Source organism: Columba livia, chromosome 4 (assembly GCF_036013475.1).
Source record: "Columba livia isolate bColLiv1 breed racing homer chromosome 4, bColLiv1.pat.W.v2, whole genome shotgun sequence".
Lineage (NCBI taxonomy): Eukaryota > Metazoa > Chordata > Aves > Columbiformes > Columbidae > Columba > Columba livia.
Window position 1 is genome coordinate 74,524,974 of NC_088605.1, and position 18,616 is coordinate 74,543,589.

At 38.2% G+C, this 18,616-nt stretch overlaps 1 protein-coding gene across 11 annotated transcripts in view; it reads right to left on the minus strand.

The window, feature by feature from the left end:
- Nucleotides 1-18,616, minus strand: part of RAP1GDS1 (Rap1 GTPase-GDP dissociation stimulator 1) — an 84,902-nt gene that overhangs the window by 16,557 nt on the left and 49,729 nt on the right. For 6 of the 11 annotated variants that reach the window (XM_065062370.1, XM_065062368.1, XM_065062374.1 and 3 more), the window contains one exon: nucleotides 6,599-6,745. The exons of the other annotated variants lie outside the window; for them this stretch is intronic. In XM_065062370.1, the coding sequence (XP_064918442.1) occupies nucleotides 6,599-6,745 (147 nt within the window). The remainder of the gene's footprint in view (nucleotides 1-6,598; nucleotides 6,746-18,616) is intronic. 11 annotated transcript variants of the gene reach the window in all.

Sequence of the window (18,616 nt, forward strand, 5' to 3'; positions counted from 1 at the left end):
ATAAGTAAATGGTGTGGTTATTACAGGTTACTGGGAATGAGCAGGAATCCTTATGGCTCAACATTGTTAATAAAACTGTATTACTTACCAGTAACTGAATTTCTTTTTCTATTTTAAGGGGAGGTTTGTGTTACCTCTTCCACAGATTTGTGGTCTTTAGAGGAATTTATGCAAACGCCATCAAAGAGCTGTTGAAGTTGTCAAATTTCAGGTAAGTACAACTAGCGCATGAATTGAATGCCACTTTACCTCTGGCAGGTGTGAGTCACTGCTCTGCCCTCCTACTTCAACTGACTGCTAATATCTACCTCTGAATAGGGAGGAGGGAGCTGGAATGGTTCTGGGGGGGAAATGAGCCTGTAGGAGAACTCAAGTTACTGGTAAATAATCTGTTTTTGTCCTTGGTTTGTGATTGTCCCCTGCAGACAATTCTGAAGGAAAAACGGTAGTCACGGAGAGCAGGAGAACAAAGACACAAACCACAAATGCCATAGAAAATTATGTGGAAAGAAATTGCTTTTTTTACTAGACTGCCTCTAGTCGCTCTAAAATCACTTTATCCAACTGTAATGGGCAAAGAGACAATTAATCTCTATGGGCTTCATTTGGCAAAGCGTTCTGACATCAGAAACATAAAGTCTCTATCTGGAGCAGGTTTGGGTTCTGGGGGTTTTGTTGTTGGTGGTGGTTTTTGTTTTTTTCCCTTCTGCTGTCTTTTTCTTAATACAATAGATATAAAAAGTGCAGAGGAGAAAATGAGTGGAAAAAGGGGAAACCACATCCATCTTTTAAAGTCAACAGGAATCTTAAAAGCCAAATAGAAGGATCTATTTTGTTGCTCAAGGGAGCGTGGAGTGCAGTGATTAAAGGGCCTCTAGAATTTCCAAGTAGGAGAAAAGAAAATAGACCAAGAAAGAACAATTGTACTGACTCAAAAGTCAGGTATTACACCTGACTCCACAACAATCCCATTTCCCTGGGGTAGAAGAAAGGCACCTGAGCACAGGAATGGCGTCCAGGGGTATGAATGGGATAACAAGAATTGCCAATAAGGCAAATATTGATGCCGTAACTGCAGTAATCAAAGGGAGAAATTTTCTCCTCTGCCAACGTCAAGACAACCCTGTGAGTCACAAAGCTGCATAGGAGGCAAAACCTTTGAAAATAAAAGGCTGCCAGCAGCTATTTGCTGTGTTAATACTTCAGCCTGAGCTTGCCATACAAATTCTGAAGTCGTCATTTACATCTGTCATTACCACCAGTAAGAGGCTCTTTTTCTAGTAAATAGAAGAGCAAAGTCTGTTAAGAAGTTTAAGAGAAAAGTATTGGGCTTGTCGCTGACTTACAGCACTTTTTAATTCAGAGAAAATAAGAATTTGTAAGTGGTTCGGTCTTAGCTGAAGGGACTGCCAGCAGTTCCCAGGCTCTCTTATGAAAGACTGTGGTCTGGGTACCTAGGAATAACAATGTGTGCAGCCTCTCCTTGCAGGATGCAAATCCAGGGGACATGGGCATCCATCCTACAAGCGGTTGCCTGACACGGGACTGAATCGAGCCACAAAGCCAGGCAACGTCATGTCTCAGGATGAAACAGCTTTTCTATCAGCTCCCTAAGCAGAACTTTATGCACAGTGAGCAGGAAGCATGAAAAACTGAATGTTTCTTCTGAATTTATGACTTAAAGCCACAAAAGAAGCGGAAATTCTGCACCGCTCTCACGTGTTGCGCTGGTGAGATGGCCCTGTGTTCTCTTGGGGTGAAAAGCACTGACAGTGATGCTGCACAGATGCATATAAAGGTAGATTAAAGGCAATCAATACATGCGCCAGCACAAAGAATTACCTACCTAAAACTTGAATTTCAATGGCTCCATGTCCTTCGGTGACACACATGGAAACTCCAAAGAGTAAGATCTGGGGAGAATATCCCAAATTGAGAACTTTATTTGGGGCATTTGAGTTTAAAATGCTGATTTAGCCTAGTTCATTATTTTGGACAGAATTTCAGGAACCAACTAGTCATGTTGTGTTTCATCAGCAACCGTGATAACAACACTAATGGCAAATTTGCTTTGTACAAATTGGTGGTGTAATTTCATACCCTAGAGAAACCTGCTTACAATCCCCACGTTTGCATTAAATCATCATATAACACATAAGTGATGGTATTAACTATCTTACTATCATTTTTATCTTCTTCTACATGCTTTAAGTTACTTTGCATTTATGTATATTTAGGTCTTGAAAGCACGCTAGACCTCTTTAGCTGTGATGTAAATGAAAGAAAAACCATGGCAAGCATGAAAATTAGCAAAGGTAAGTCCTAGAAGGAGGCAGCACTGAAATATTGCTGTTAGACCATAAATCTCCCTCTCATTTCTTGTGTATTTACATAGCTTCTGCAGCTGGTAAACAGTGCAAATCAGTCCCCAGCATTCATTCCAGAGTTTTGTGCGAATAAGAAAAGCTTGGCGGTTGTATGATTTAACATCAGAACGTTACATTTTACAAAGGCACTGAAGGAAAGACAACCTTGACAGACTGAAGTTTAATATGAAATGAGATGAGGACGCAGTTTATAAACATAATTATTTTGGTCTACATATATACGCCCATATATAAAAATGGGTACTTTCACACATGCATACTGTGTCCAGTTGACTTCTCCAATTTGACTACCTAATAAGCCAAATGGCCTAGCTCTTTCATAATTTCGGTATTTCTTTAAAAATGCTTTCATGGTTTGTTTTATAAATCTCAGGAGACAATTAGCTCCCTTATCGACTGATCCCATTAACTTGTAAATAAACTCAGCTCCCAGGATTATGAGATCTGCAGAATAACTGCTCATGTCACTAACTCTTTTATCTGAGTGTCTGCATATGATTGCTAGTTTTATTAATTACTTATTAGTTTTCTTACTCTTTATCCAAGCCTGCTTTGCCTCTTTTTGAGCAGATTCATCGCTACACAGAGACTGTGTGAATTGATAAACCTTCAGATGGGAGAAGCACAACAACATACGGAACCTGCTGAAAGGTGCCCAAACAGCAGCTTTAAGCACAGGTGCTCTGTATCCCAAATATAGTTTGCACAGCTTGACAAGGAAAGAATTATTATAATTTTTTTTGTCAAGACTTGCTTCTTTGGGGATTAAGCTATAAGCAAAAACATTAACAAACACGGGTGATGCATTTGTTTCATTCCTAGTGTTACTTGCAACTTGCATTTTAAGAACTAATCATGGAAAGCAGGGATGAGCTATTTGTGTCTGACTGAATTTGGGTGGTAAAATACAGAGAGGGTCAGGATATTCTCGGCTGTAGGCAAAGGGATGTGCCTCATTAGGAAAACCCTCTGATTTCTAGCAACACAATGAAAAATGGCCACTTTAAAAAAAAATAAGCTTAAAAGAACTGCAAGAGATACCAAAGGGAAGTTTGTTCTGTAGCGACTAATGAGATGATAAGATACCAAGGAGGCAAAGGGAGAATTGAGAGACAGCAGGCAAAAATAATTCCTGAACACAAGCAGATGGCACAAGAACCTTGTAAAGGGAATCTTAGTTTTAAAGCTTAGACAACAGTGTTAGGAACGTGGTTACTATTGCAAGCTGAGTGTCCAGAATCAGGACGAGATACAAGAACGCTCCATTCATTTGCTACTTAGGAAGAGAAAATATTACCTGCAGTTGCTCTTTAGTCGCCACTTTTGTAAAACTCATGCGTGATAAATCCCAATGCTAATTCAAAAACTTAAAGTACTCAAGGATGAGTCTGTCATGTTAAAAAAATAAGGTGGTTGATAGCTATTAAAAATACAGTGGTGGCTATTGGAAAAAGAGGGCAATTAGTTGACTGGGAATGATAAACTGTTTAGAATCAAATAAAATTATTTATATACTGTTTGCTCATGAAATGCTAAGGATTAGATAATATTAGGGTGTTCACAGATAATTAGATGCAAATAAGGACAAAAAGTGCTGTAATCGTCCTTATCTGGATAGCTAGCGCACCTTAAAATTGAGTGCAAGTCATTAAAAGCGGTAAAGAAATCTTCAAAGTTCCCACCTGTAGTTTTGTAACGTAGCATGCTAAGCAGGAAAAGACTACAGAAACAAGAAATAGAAGGTAGACGTGCTATTTCAAAGACTGAAACGCTTCTTACATCTCCAATATTTTGTCTTTTATTTTTGTCCAATTAGTTTCCATAACTACAGACAAAGCAATCTGGAACTGGAGGCTGCAATCCCATACTCCTCATCCTTCAGCAAAACCAAGGCAGTGTTTATTTTCTCCGTAACATGGGACCAAGCCTTGGCAAGCAAATCCTCAAAATGGTATCTGCTGATCTGTGAGCAGAAATAACTGTCTGATCTGAGCTTTCATGTTTAATAGGTCAGGAAAAACTGCATTTAATCAGAATATTATCCACCTGATGCTGCAATGCTTGAAAGTGTTTGTCTTGGGTTCATATTTGACATTGGCTGTTGTCCTGAGAATTTACAATGGTCTGCGGGTGATGCTTTTAGAGCAGTTCACAACTATGATCAAATTGTACCTGTGGCTCTTAAAACAAAACTGGCAAGACAGGTAAAGTACCTGTCCTGGGACAAAAAGAGCCAAAAGGTCTGTTCTCATGGACACCATCAAGCAGGTGGGTAAGATGAGGGTCTGGAGACCCCCCAGCATCGCTCCTGGATGTGGTGCTTTGCACCCAGCCCCAGGAGCTGTGAACACTCCTGTATTTCTCATGTCTGACATTGCTTCAGTGTCTCCTGTGAATATTGCATTAATTGTGAGCTTGTGCAAGATGAAAGATGTCACCTGGCAGGGGAGAGAGCAGCCAGCGAATCCTCCTTGTTGTCACTGAACCACACAACTGCTTTATTGATTGCACCAGAATAAGCTATCTTACTAGATGGAACGAGTCATTTATTCAATGTTCATAACAGCTAAACGGTTCAGAAGCTGCTTGTTTGGGAGATTTATCTCATAATTCGTTTTCCTGAGGAAAAGCTGCTGGGAGCTTGGGCACTGAAGTAAAACTGACAAGGTATCTCCACACAGTGTTTTGGGACTGGCCTGTCTTCACCCACCCAATATCCTGGATGCTCATTAGTCTTAATTAACCCAGAGAATTCTGGTAGTTTAAAGAAGAAAAGAATAAAGAATATCTGTTTGCTTCAAATATTTTAACAGATAAGGAAAAGACGGAGTTAATGCCATGAAATGTAATAAAATGTGACACTCATGCAGACATCAAGCAAAACGGTTCCTGAAAACTATATGAAATAAAGGAACTAGAAAGTTGCTATTTGGAGAAGAAGAAAGTAGTGCTGTGAACAAGTGTTCCTAGATAATACTAGGAAAGGAGGAGAAAAAAAGAACAAGAGAAAGAGATAAGACGCACAACAGTGATATTTGGAGATGAATAAGTAACACTAAGAGCTGAGAGCTCCGGAGAGATGGCACAGAAAACACACAAAGAAACTATATGAGAAGAGATGATAAAGCAGGTTGAAAATTTATGCAGCAAAGGGGAAAGAAAAAGAAAAGAAGAAAAACAAAGCCTATGGACCATCCTGAAAAACAGAAGAGTTTTGGGGACATGGGTTTGGAAAGTGAGTTATAGAAAGTGATAACTTGAAGGAAATGGTGAGCAGCTAATAAGCTATTTCTTCCTAAGATAAAACTCTACAATTCAGGAAATGGGTGTGATTAGCAAACTCCATCTGCAGTCTGTGCCATTAGAAGTCAAGAGAAAGGCCTCTATTTAGCTTTCCTCATTTATCCCCATTTTCTTAGAGATTCAGATTTTGAAAAACTTGGAAATGTGCGAACGCTGTATAATCTGGTTTGGCACATTACCACGCTTGCGTGCAGAAGCACGCCAGCTATTAAAATAGCAGTGTGTTTGTACAACTAGTGTAGAACACTATTTTTTTACCCTCCCTGATCAAGGATTTCTCATTTAATGTACTATCTTTTGGTTTTGTCCCAGCCCCATAACATCTCCATTTAATGGCATAAAGAACATATAATTTGTAGATACAGAACAGTGTTGAACATACACATAAATTATTCCCTGTCTTAGAGGAAAGTTAACATGGTTTTATATACATTTTACAAGGAGAAAAATGATTAAGGGAAACTGTTTGACATCTATACCTCCAAATCATCAACAGGACAACACTGCATGCCTGCCACAAATTAGTCTCATGGTGTTGTTTGATACTAAAGAAAAAAGAGAGGACTTAATGTAGCCTTCTAGTTTACTTCTGTAAATCTGTTTTTCCCTAAGGTGGATGATACATCTCCATGTGTTGCTTTTAGACAAAGAATTAAATTCTAGATGTTGAGTTTAAAACTTCATATAATACGCTAGATGGAATTTCATCAGGAAGTTATCTGATTTTTTGGGAACATAATTTTACTGAGACAATTGTACATGTGAACTGAGGTACTTGATCTTTTCAGAATAACTTAGTGTTAGTATCCACAATGTAAACCTACGGTTGACTTTAACTTTTCTCTCTTTTCTTTTTTGCTGAGGTTGTTCTCCTGGTAGACATAAAGCAAATTGTCAGTGTTGTTTACCATTCTCATTGCTATAGTTCATCAGCATGCCACAAAAGACAGTCAAGAGCTTCTCACTGGCTGGATCTGTTTTACTGCACAGTGACCTTATGTGGTCTACTACAATATGTGCACCACCTGCATGGTCAACTGCATTCCTGCCCTCATCTGTAAAACAAAGAGTTACATTAAAAAAAAAATGAATCCAAACCCCACGGTAGAGTCCCGAACATAACAATAATCATACAAAACAAAGGATTTAAACAGCGTAAAATCATTCCTCCAGTGTTGTCAAATTCATCTATAGAGAGATGCTTGAGGGCCAGCTTTGTGGGCAACAGAGCTGGGAAAGGGAAAACACCTACAACAAAAGGCATTAACCACCCGGCACTAATACCTTGGTAAAGAAGTTCAGTGTTTGAGGCAGAGCCACTGGAGTCAATAAATGATATTTGGAAGTTACGCTGGGTTTTGCCAGAGGGAGGTTCTGAGCACTATACAAAGCCTAATCCATCCATCCTCGTGGATTAGGTAAATTCTCTTACATAGATTGAGAAATTTAAAGACAGAAGACAAATTCCTTATGTTACTTAAAACAGGGAATAAAATGAACACAGCAGACAGAGGTTCTGGTTTGCAGTCACAAGCTCTGCTCGTGCTCTCGCTGCCACGCAGTGTGTTCTTCGTACTTCTAGACCTGCAATTTAATACCACTATCAAATCGCTCTGCATCTATAATGGACTCCAATGTTCCGAGGTTTTGTAAATAACACATCATAATCTTTGTATGGAACTCCTCCTGTATAACAAATTGGATTTGTTGCATCAATGTAGGTATAAAGGCAAAATTGGCCTTCTATTACAGTAATTGACAATGCTGCTTCCGTTCCCAGCAGGCAATCAGCAACAGCCAATAACCTAAATTCCAGGGCTTCCAAAAGGAGAGATTTCCAAGTGAGTTACAGTTGAAATCAACTAAAATCTGGATGAAAACAACACCTTGGTATGAAAAATCACTAAAGTTTTGCAAAATGAAAATAAAACCCTGTCCTCTCCTCAATTTCTTAATGGCTCCACAGGAAATCTCCTCTTTCCCTTTTTATTCACCACTGTCATCACTCCTTATCATTCTTGGATGTCAAGCCACCAAGTTTTCCTTATTCTGCAACATATTCCATACGAAAACCAAGGTTGTCCACATCTATAATATGATCTTCCCCTATAAAGTGTTACAGCCCTCTGGAAAAAGAAGTTTCTAAATCTTCCAATTATTGTTAATACTATTTATGAGGCATGTATTAACATAGTCCTTACACACTATATATCTATATAAAAGGATTATAAGTATTGTATATAGAACTACACTATATATATTTATAAACATAAACATATATATATATATGTATGAGGGGTGTGTATATAGGGACTTGAAATACTTTGCTGAGTGAAGCTGAAAGAGGAAGGGTAATTCTTGGTCATTCTTAACTGTTATATTTATTACCAAAGTAATGTGTGTTTTGCAGGATAATTGAAATACGTGCAACAGAGGAAAAAGCATCATTGCCATTGCTGGCTCCACCTTGGATGTGATCAGGTATCAGGGGACTGTGTCACTGCAGGTATGTAAATTCCATTTGGAAAAACAGGAAACTGCATCCTATTCTATGTATCCTCTTCTGGTATTTTTTATTACCAAAGCTATGCAAGTACATGGTTCCATATTTGACACCTGTTTTGTGAGTCAGGAAGTTTTTGCGTGCAAAATGAAACTGAACCTCTTATTGTGGATCAGATGCGAGTGTGATCCTCAAACTATTATAATGCAATTGAAATCAACTAAAACTGTGATAAAATTAAGCTTGACATAAGAATCAGGTGTCAAGCTTGTTCCCATGTCTTTATCTATGGAAGAGCATATAAAATATGTAAGAAAAGAATATTATTAATGTGGAGCTGGGTGAGGGTTTGGAAGGAGGAGTTTAAAAAACCAAAAAACACAAGCCAAGTTCCTTACCTGGACAGAATTTGGCACAACTCCACTGAAAATAATGATAATGTGTTGCAACAAATGAAAACCTAACACACATATTTTTTTACTTCCATTCTACTGGTTCATCAAAGAAGTTACACATCAAAACGTGCTGTATCCTTAAGTAGGTAGTAATCTCTCACTTCAAATACATGGCAAAATTCTAGAGCTCACCCTGCGTAGCTGCTTCTCAGCCCTCAGCAGCAGGGTGAACAGACCTGGGCTCCTGCTATAATTAGGATCTCATGGTGCTGCCTCCTTATCCCCAAGAGGATTAACTCAGCTCATTAGTTCAGGGCCACAAAGAATCCCGCACCAGATGTAGGAGGCAAATTCTGAAGGTCCTGACTACCCAGTGCAAGCTCAGGCTGTGACACTTCCTTCCATCCCCAAGCAAAAAGCATATTTGTGACTCAGAATGCTCCATGTACTTATTATTACCCACTCGCTTCTCCCTGCTCTGTCGCTAAGAAACAGATTTTGCACACAAGAATACTCACCAAACTCCAAATCATTTACAGTCAAAACAAGACCGCAGCATGTTGCTGTGTCTTGTTCTCAATCCAACTATTACCTTGCAGTTCAGCAGCTCTATGAACTCCCACACTTCGCGTGCTTCCAGCCTCCCAGACGCTGTGTTGAAATTTTTTCCTGTGACCTTTTTAAATAAACATTTGCTATTCCTAAGAGATTGGTGATTGAACAGTTTAATGAGAGCATTCACATTTCTGCTTCAAAATGCTTCACTGCAGCTCACAAAGGGCAATGCTGTTGTATAGCTTATTTTTTTAAGTACACGCAATACTGTTTAAAGATGCCAGAATTACAACAACCCAAGAGACCAGAGGTTGGAGTTTTTTCCTACAAAAGATTTATTACAGAATGAGTTGTTACTTCCACAATGTTCTTTAGCCCAATGCGACATAACCATCTCTAAGAATTAGTATGGTGTCTTTTTCTATCCTGAGTTGCTTACAAGAGTTTAATGCAAAAATGGATTTTCTTGTGGATTGTCAAATGGCTGTGATTGCTCCCATTCCCCCTTATGGTGGTACAGATGCCCTCCCCAGGGCCACCTGGTGATCTCAAGAGAAGCCAACATCATGTTCTCAAGTGTTCTGGCTTTGACCACAAGTGTAGCAAGTAGAAATGAACTGGTGTCCCTCACCCCGTGACCATTAGGCCAGCAGTATGTTCCTGCCTACGTGACAAACGTTCTCTTGACTGAAGGGTGTGGTGAATTGGGACAGCGAAGCGCTCCTTGCTTGGCAACCACAGGGTGACCCAACATTGTTCTTGTCTTGATTGGAGAGTGAGTTGGGACAATCAGGTGCTCCCTGATTGCACCTCAACTCTTCCCAACTGGGTTGTTGCCCAATCTGGGAAGTACCAGGTGAGCCTGAGGTGAGTTGTGGACAAATACTGACCGAAGTCAATTATCTTGTGACCCTATAAATAGCGATTCTCAAGTGAGACCCCGTAAGCTGTGCTGGATGGCAGCAGCTGTGACCCAGGATCTCCCTGACTGGGACACCTTCAAGGCCAATTTCATAAAGATTCAACAATCATCTACTGATGAAGTCATAAAGATCAAAAAGCCTAATTCCGCACGGTTTTGATGTTTGTCTGCTGATGGATGTCAACACATAAAAGTGAGTAACTGATAAAGATGATGAAAGGGGGAACGTTAATCGTAGGTTAACCTCCACCACTCTGCATGCATGCAATTTAATTTTAGAACTGTTTTTTCCTGTTTGTGTACATGTGTATTTTAATTTACCCTTTTTTGTGTTTAGTTAAGAAAACCCTGCTCTAAGTTTAGCATGAACCTTGACATTTATGAATCTTTAAATAAGCTGCTATTTTGATTGATTACAACACATTTCATTGAGTCACTCTATTAAATTGGCTGCTGATTAAGTGCTATTAGTAATTATACAACCTAACCTTGTAATTTACCACAAAGTATTAATAAATCCTAAATTGCTGCTAAATCAAAGCTGTGTAAAGAAATTCCATCCACAACACTCCTAAAAACAGAGGAGATGAACATTTTTTTAGTGCATGTGATTGGAAGGTCTTTAAATGCAACATTTAGAGTAGTTTCAATTTGCTTTTCCCAAGGTGTGTTTGCATAATTTTCCCTTCAGATTTCTTCCCTAGTTTACTAAACCTTAAAATAAACGACTTGGGCACAAAAGGTTAACAGGAAAAAACAATTAAAGTCACAGTTTGAAGTATAAAACCAATGTAAAGCATAAGCTATACACAGTCAATGAGTTATTTCTAATACACATGCACCAATACTTTGATTTTTGCCACCATTATTATTTCTGGACATATAGTTACGTCAGAAAAAGGGCTGTGCAGTAGTATAGGCAGATACCCGAAAATACCTTTGCAAACAGCTGACCCAATGATCTTCAATCTAAACCTTATATTAGCTTTGTTGTTCTCATACTGGACCCTTTTTAATATAAAACTTAAGCTCTGCCAATCCAAGTGACATTTAAAGAAGCAGATGTGTCTCATACAGATGGGGACAAAAACATTTCTTATTAATGTTCTATTTGGATATAGACCTGTGTCTTCACAAGGACAAAACAGCACAGTTTCAGACAGTTGTAAAAACTCACATTATTTCAAACTTTCTCTTTGTCATCTCTATTATTTAAACCACAGTTCAGGAATAATTTGTCCTTCAGAAATGATCATGGTCCTGCAAAGATGCACATTGTTGTTTTAGTGTGTGTATGGTGAGTAAACCCACAGGCTGATAAAAATCAGGTAGGTGTCTATGATTCTGGTGATGATAGCATCACAGCTAATTAAATAATGACTCAGTAAAAGCATAGAAAATTATGTTCAAATAGTGATGTACTGAATGCTGTTTGAAAGCTTGTCCATTTTTCTCACAAAAAAGGTAAGGTATGAAACTGTGTATTACCTTTGCCTATCAAATCTTTACATCATGATGGCCACAGTGCCACTGCTTTCCAAACGGTTCTTTAATAAGTCTTTGTTACTGTATCTTCATTCTGACATGTGAATTTTGTGTTTCGCAATACAATTTCATATGTAATGCTATTTCTTGGTAGGGGTCCTGTGCTGGTTTGCAGACTCAAAATGCAGAAAGTAGAGCTAACCTTTAAAAAGCACCAGAAATCACAAGTTACCGTGTTATTGTAATGTTTATGATATATGTAGGCTTTAAAAACACACCAATTTCTCAGAAAATCAGCTAGAAAACTATTTGACAGCATTTTGTAAGAACTATCTTTTGGGGTTCAATTTCAGATTTGTGCTTTGAAATGTTACGGGTTTGTCTTGCAAACGGAAACCTGACTTTTTCTTTCTCCAATTCATGTTCTACGAAAGTTAATTGATGTAACTAATTGCACTGGTATGAAAGGTGCAGCTCAGTATGGAAAGAACGGTTTGTATGATCAGGGTCTCTGATTTGCGTGAGCCAAGCTGCCAAGACAGCAGCTTTTGGTGACATGGACAAAATACGGTATTTCTTTTAAAATTCTTATAGTCTGCAATGGGGGGTAATAATCAAATTATTTAAAGAAAATAGAAAATATTAAAAGCCACTATTAAATGGTAGGGGCAAAACCTTACCTAATATAAACCACATTATCTATGTAGACATAAGGAAAAACTTTGCCACTTGTATAAACTGGGAAATTACCTTTTTTTCTTTTGCTGTCTGAAAAATGTAAAGATGAAAATGAAATGCAATGCTGTCATTCTGTTTTAATACTTGACCCTACTTTTTTATCTTGAATCCATTTGTGTGTGCTTTTAAATCACTGGATTCTGGACCCCGTCAATTCTGCACGACTACAGACTACAACCCTGTTGCGCAACAGAGAGCAGCATCGCATTAATTTTATGTTCAAGGAAGAAAGCTTCACGTAATTATATTGCCCTGTTATTGTTTGCTGTGTTTTCCATGTCTTCTGTGCACTTGCACTTCACATTTTAATAATCTGAAAGATGCTTTCTGGGATTGCTCTATCTCGAAGTGAAATTTCCTTTGATTCCTTCAGGAATTGCAAGACTCTGATTACCGGAAGTACAGTTTTATTTGCTTATTTGTTTAAAATCAATTAATATAGCCTTAAAGCTTTGCTTTATGAAGAAAAATAATCTTGAATTAGTCATGCTTGCTTCAGTGAGAAACAGAATAGTCTTGTCATCAGTTCAAGTTAAATCGCTGGCAACTCTCCTCAGCCCTAACTCTGGCTGCATTGAGGCTCTGTCTCAGAAGTTATTCTTTTAGAAAGTATTGCTAAAATAGTAAACAAGAGTAAACTAGAAACGTTAGTAGAATGCTGTCTTTTAATATAGCGCCTTCAAGGGCTTAAAATACGTACCATTGATGTTTTTGGATAAAACTGTTGCCGGTGTATCTGCTGTCTAACGACAGCTGATGCAGCAGTGAACTGGCCCTCTCATGCAACTGGTTTATTCTAACAAATACAATTTAAAAATGTATCCAAATTGAGATCTAGAGGTGGTTTTGGTAGACTTCTTGTCATATGTCCAATGTGTGGACCATAGATTATCAATGCCAACAAGCGCTAATCTGATTTAGGAGTATTGTGGGATTTCTTTTATCTCCAGTCAGGACTTTGGGGTAACGGTTGAAGGGATGGGTAAATGCGCCAGTATCGCAATCTCCCTAATGTTATGCTGAGGCAGCAGTTAAATGCAAGCCAGATTCAACTCCACAATTTAATTCAAATAAAATTTGCTTATTTTTCATATTCCTTTTATGTCAGATAAATAGAGAAAAATAATGTGCTTCTGATTTCAGAGTAAAGAATAGTGATGAGTTGATTGTCCAAGACCTAATACTTCACTTCCAGTCAAACTCTACTAGGGAAGCTGAAATTTCAATATAAAGGCAGAAATGTTTTTATTAGCAACAAGACATAAAATACTACTAGTCACAGTATTGGCAGGTGATTTGTTCTGGATTTCAAGGAGATTTTAGTTTGAAGGTGTAAGAATTTCCACTACTGAATTCTGTTTGAAAATAAACCAATGAAAAAGTTCTACTAGATATATAAAAGTCAGGTAAAAGCCTTCAAAGTTGAATGTAGCACTTCTCTCTGCCTTCCTTTTCATGTGCAGTATGATTACAGCAGATCCATCAGTTGATTTTTTTATCTCTGTGCAACTCCTTAGTAATTCCATTGCAGTCAAACAAATTACTCTAGGGTTATGCGAGCATAAGTCAGAGCTGAAGCCAGCCTGTGCTCATTATTCCATACAGCATGAAATAAATTATGGAATCCAATTATACAGGAAAACATTGGGCAGTTTTTCTACACTGGTAAATAGGCATTTATGGCATCTCATGCTATTAACAGATGGAGCAAGAGGACTTGGCCTTCCAAGCAACTCCAAGCTTGTTGGTGCGTGGCCTGCACGGAGAAGCTGACCTGTAGGAGACTCTTGTATCTGAAATGTCACAGGATACAGCCTGAGAAAGACCAGCAAAGTGTTTTGTTTTAGGAAATATCTTACCCCTTTAGCAGAAGGGAACCCACCCATTTGACTGGAGAGCACCCAGCAATGCAGCCCAATGGACCAGGTGGTGCCAAGATGCGGTTGATAAACTGGACACTGTCTCAGGTAAGTGCTTTACTTAACTCTTTCCTCATCATCTTTTATCAAATACTTAGGCTGCAGCTTCCTCTGGTGTGCACAGTTTCCTGATTATATTAGCATACAAAGAGTATTATAAAAACCCTCTGACTAAACAGACTCCTGGTCCCCTGGCTGAAACATTCAAGAGCTTCACTGTAATAAGGAACAGATTTTACCAACATAGTTCTTTACCAGTAATGTCCAATTTCTGTTTCTGAGAGTCACCCCGTATTCCTTAGATACAAAAGCAACAAAAGTAACAGAATTTAGGTGGTTTGCATGTCGTAAGTTAACTCCACGCTGTCATTGCACTGTATGCAATGCTATATAAAACCAGATGCCTGTGTAGCTATCACATAACTAAAAAGCTTGGCCCGTGCACTATATGATGCAAAAATCTGCAGAAATGGATCTGAGAGCACGACAAAATTATATTCTACATTATTAAGAAGCTATGATTATATAATTAGATTGTATTAAAACACAAAGTTAAAAGGAGAAGAATGATGGCTGCAAGATTAACAACAAAAAATCATAAACACTTCGCAATTATACATAAGCAACGCTTAGCAAGATGCTAACATTCTTCTGTTTTCCAATGTAATTCAGTTGATGTTCTCTACTATTGCTGATTTAGTGACAGTTGATATTTCTAGTCACATAATGCCTGCTTTTCTAAATAAAGTAGAATAAGCTTTGGCCACGTCTAGACACTTGATTAACAAGCTTTGTTTTCTGAGGGGCTTGAAAGCAACAGCATGTAACTCTGCTGTTACCTAAAAATATGAACAATTTCAAAGTGAAAAAAAGACATGAAAGGGAGGTTGAATTGAAAGGAAAAGAGTTACATATCTTGTGTTGTTCACTTACTGAAATGCTAAAAGCTTTTCTTCCTGACAAGGAATTTTTTCAGTCTTCATAAATACCAGGGGAATGCCAAGTTCTTGCCTTTCCTGCTTTGTTGAGCTTTGAAGTGTGATGAAATAGCTCAGTCCTTAACCAAAATTTGCATCCTTAACCTGCTTTTGGAGTGGCAGCAAGATCTAGTAAATAAAGCAGGATTTCTTTCAAAGTCCGCTCACGACCCCCTTTAAGACCCTGGAAACACCCCCCATCTCTTATTTGTGTTAATTTCCTTGTTGCCTGTAGCTTCTATTTCAACTGCAAATTAAGCAGGTGTTTCTGAGCACTACACACACTTTACAGACTGTGAATGAAGTGCAGGAGGGAAAGGAAGGAATCAGAAGAAATTGGCTTTGTTTCATGGGGTTTTTTTTGGTACATGTACTGACAGAATTCTGATCCACTTATTTTGCTTATTCAAATAATTCTACTTGGAAAAAAAAAGAGGAAAAATATTTGCACTGCAGAAAATAAGCAGGACCTATCATACCTATACGCTTGAAAACAAACAGAAAATCAGGCCTCATTCATTCATCTTAAAGCAAGGAAAAGTTGCAAAACACTGGCAATTTTTTCTTTCCCCCCATTTTTCTGTAAATCTTTGCCCTAAGTCATGAGAATTTTTCCACTTGTTTCAATAGGGTTAATATTTATAATGTAGATTTTAAAAAGAGTAATAGCCTGAGAATGACAATTCATGTTTTTCATATCGCCTCTCAAATGGTTCTTTCTGATGCTCTAGGAAGATTTCCTCATTCTGATTCCATTTAGGCCAGCTATAAAATAAGTAAATTAGAATAATATGGTTTAACAGCTTTCTAAGAACATTCATGATTAATTGCTGATAAGTACTAAATATTCCTGTGAGAGTATGTGTTGGCATGCATATGGTATGCTCAGTTTCTAGCTGATGCAATACTTGTGCTGCAGAGAAAAACATTGCATTATCAAGGACTTCTAACTTAAAAATGCTATCATTTTCTAAGTCTCTGTCATTCCTTAGAGAGGGCAGATCTTAAGGTAAAACTGTATTATTGTACAATTAAAAATTAGAATTTTAATTCCCTGTAAGCTGTTCTAAACAATCAGTTTTCAAGCAACAAGTGAAAGCCTCTGGTCTCAATTTCATGGTATTGCTTGGGAACCAGCTGAGTAGGTGGGATTTGCATTTGGTAGGACAATACAATGAAAAGCGAAAGACTGTGGTAAGATGCATGAATCAGGGTGACCTTCAAAAGATTGATTAGCCAGCAGTGTGCCATTACCAACACCAGTTGTGTTCTAGGATTCTGCTGGTTTTCCATATGGTACTGAAAAAGGTTATGCCATTTTTTTGAAGAAAATGGAATTTGACTTCTTTCCAGTATGTTAAATTCTTAAGCGTCTGGTTTTCTGCTTTAGATCCTGAAATTAACCTCATCTCCAGAGATGGAAATGTATGTAACTGTACAATTAAGTGTTTTCTTATTTTTGTACTTAGCCTTTCTTAGCAGATCTCTGCAAGAGGTCTGTACATCCTTATAGGAAGGGCAGCTGAGCATACAGAATTTATAGCACATGTAAGACCTTTTTAACCAGAAGTAGTATAATGTTCATGGTCTGGTGTTCAGGCTGGGATCAAGAAAGATCTGGGTCTATGTGAAAGGCCATATCACTGAAAATCCAGCGAGGAGTCTTGTCAACAATACAAGACTGGGTAGATAACAAAGAAATGTACAGCTTGGGAAATGAGAAAAGGATTCAGTACATTTCCTGCAGAAAGAGGTAGATAAGCAGCTGTCAGAGGAGTTGGCAGTTTTAGTTTCTTTCCAAATCAATATATCTGTTTATATCGTGAAGTGTGGTTGGTGAGAACATGTACCCGGGCTGGTGGTTTCCTGAAGGAACCAGGTGGTGGATGGGCATAAAAAGCCATAGCTTTGAGATTCCCCAAGGAGATCTCTAAGCACTAACATTAATACAAATATTATGGACGGGCAGAACAGGCCATTTTTCATTTCCCTTACAAGGTATATGGTGAGATTATTTCCCTTTGATAACTTTCAGAATATGTGGATGCTTTAACCAGCAAGAAGGAATTATTTTCTAATGGGTAAGAGTCTAATCTCACTCAAAGTCCATCAGCATGACTCCCTCTAGTCTGTATGGCTATTGAATCACTTCCTTTTATAATTAGCACTTTTACAGTAAAATGATGGTAGCTTCTACAGTGTGCTTAGTGCCATAAAAAAAAACAAAGGAAAACAGTTTGTCAATCAGTTCAAGACTTAAGTGTGTAGCAAACTACCTGTGGAAAAATTACTGAGATTAAGATAGCATGTGCATCACAAATATAATGGTAAAAAATAGCGAGGCTATTATCTGCTACGAAAACGCTTTTTAAATATAGTGTCATTTTGCATTAGAATTCTTGAATCTGCTCTGACTTAAGACATTGCTTTTTGTGGCAAGAACCACGTTATATTAAACATAGAATGGAGGCGAGATCTTCGTGTTGCATGTGGACCCAAAGTGCAGGGGGAATTTAGAAGAGGTTTGGAGGAATGTGCTGTTAGTCTGTAATGTCTGTACATCTGTAATAGCCCTAAATGAACAGACATACTAAAGCAACAGCGCTGGGGAGAATGGCACAGGGAGCTGGAAAGAAAGACAGGAGAAAAGCAGCTACAGTTTGAGTCATGGAAAATGGTGGGGAGACAGCTAGAACGGTAAGTCTGGACAATGTCTAATAATTTAACTTTGATTATAAGCAAAAAAAACCCCAAAACTGGTGGTTAAAAGGAATGAGTGGGCTAGGAGCTTTGCATCTAGTAGTATAGTTCAGACAAAACTCTGTCTGTGAGTAAGGAATCTGCTGTCTGGGGATACAGAAATAAAAGCAGCTGTACTTGGTACAGGCTGTAGATACAGTGGGAGAGAAAGAAGGAGGGAGAGGAGGAGAGATCACATCTCCATTGCTTTGCTTTGCACTTTCTGCTCTGACGAAAATTTGGGGGCTGAGGTGTATGTAGCATTTACTAGATAAAGCATGTAGAACAATTACAGGCTGTACAGGAACATGCAGTAATGTATCTGTTCTTAAATTGTAGGACAGCACTGAACAGTCTGCATACTCTGATTAGTTATAATCGTTGCTTCTGACTTAAAATCCTTTTGGCTGCCTCAATTATTTCTTCCATCTCTGCATACAAGGAGGAGGGTAGGAGACTAGAAGCCTCATCAGTACTAACAAACCTTCCTTCTACTCTGCTTTGCAATTATTATATATGTGCCTGTATTCTTGATGTTCAGAGACTCACATAAATACATGAAAAGGATGCTCTCAAGGCTGCTTGGGATAAATTTGACCAATTTTTTTCCTCTTCAAATTTTACAAAATGCATTTAATTCTGTGCATTTTCTTTCATGCTCAGATAGGTGATTCAGTATTTTTTTAGGGAGCT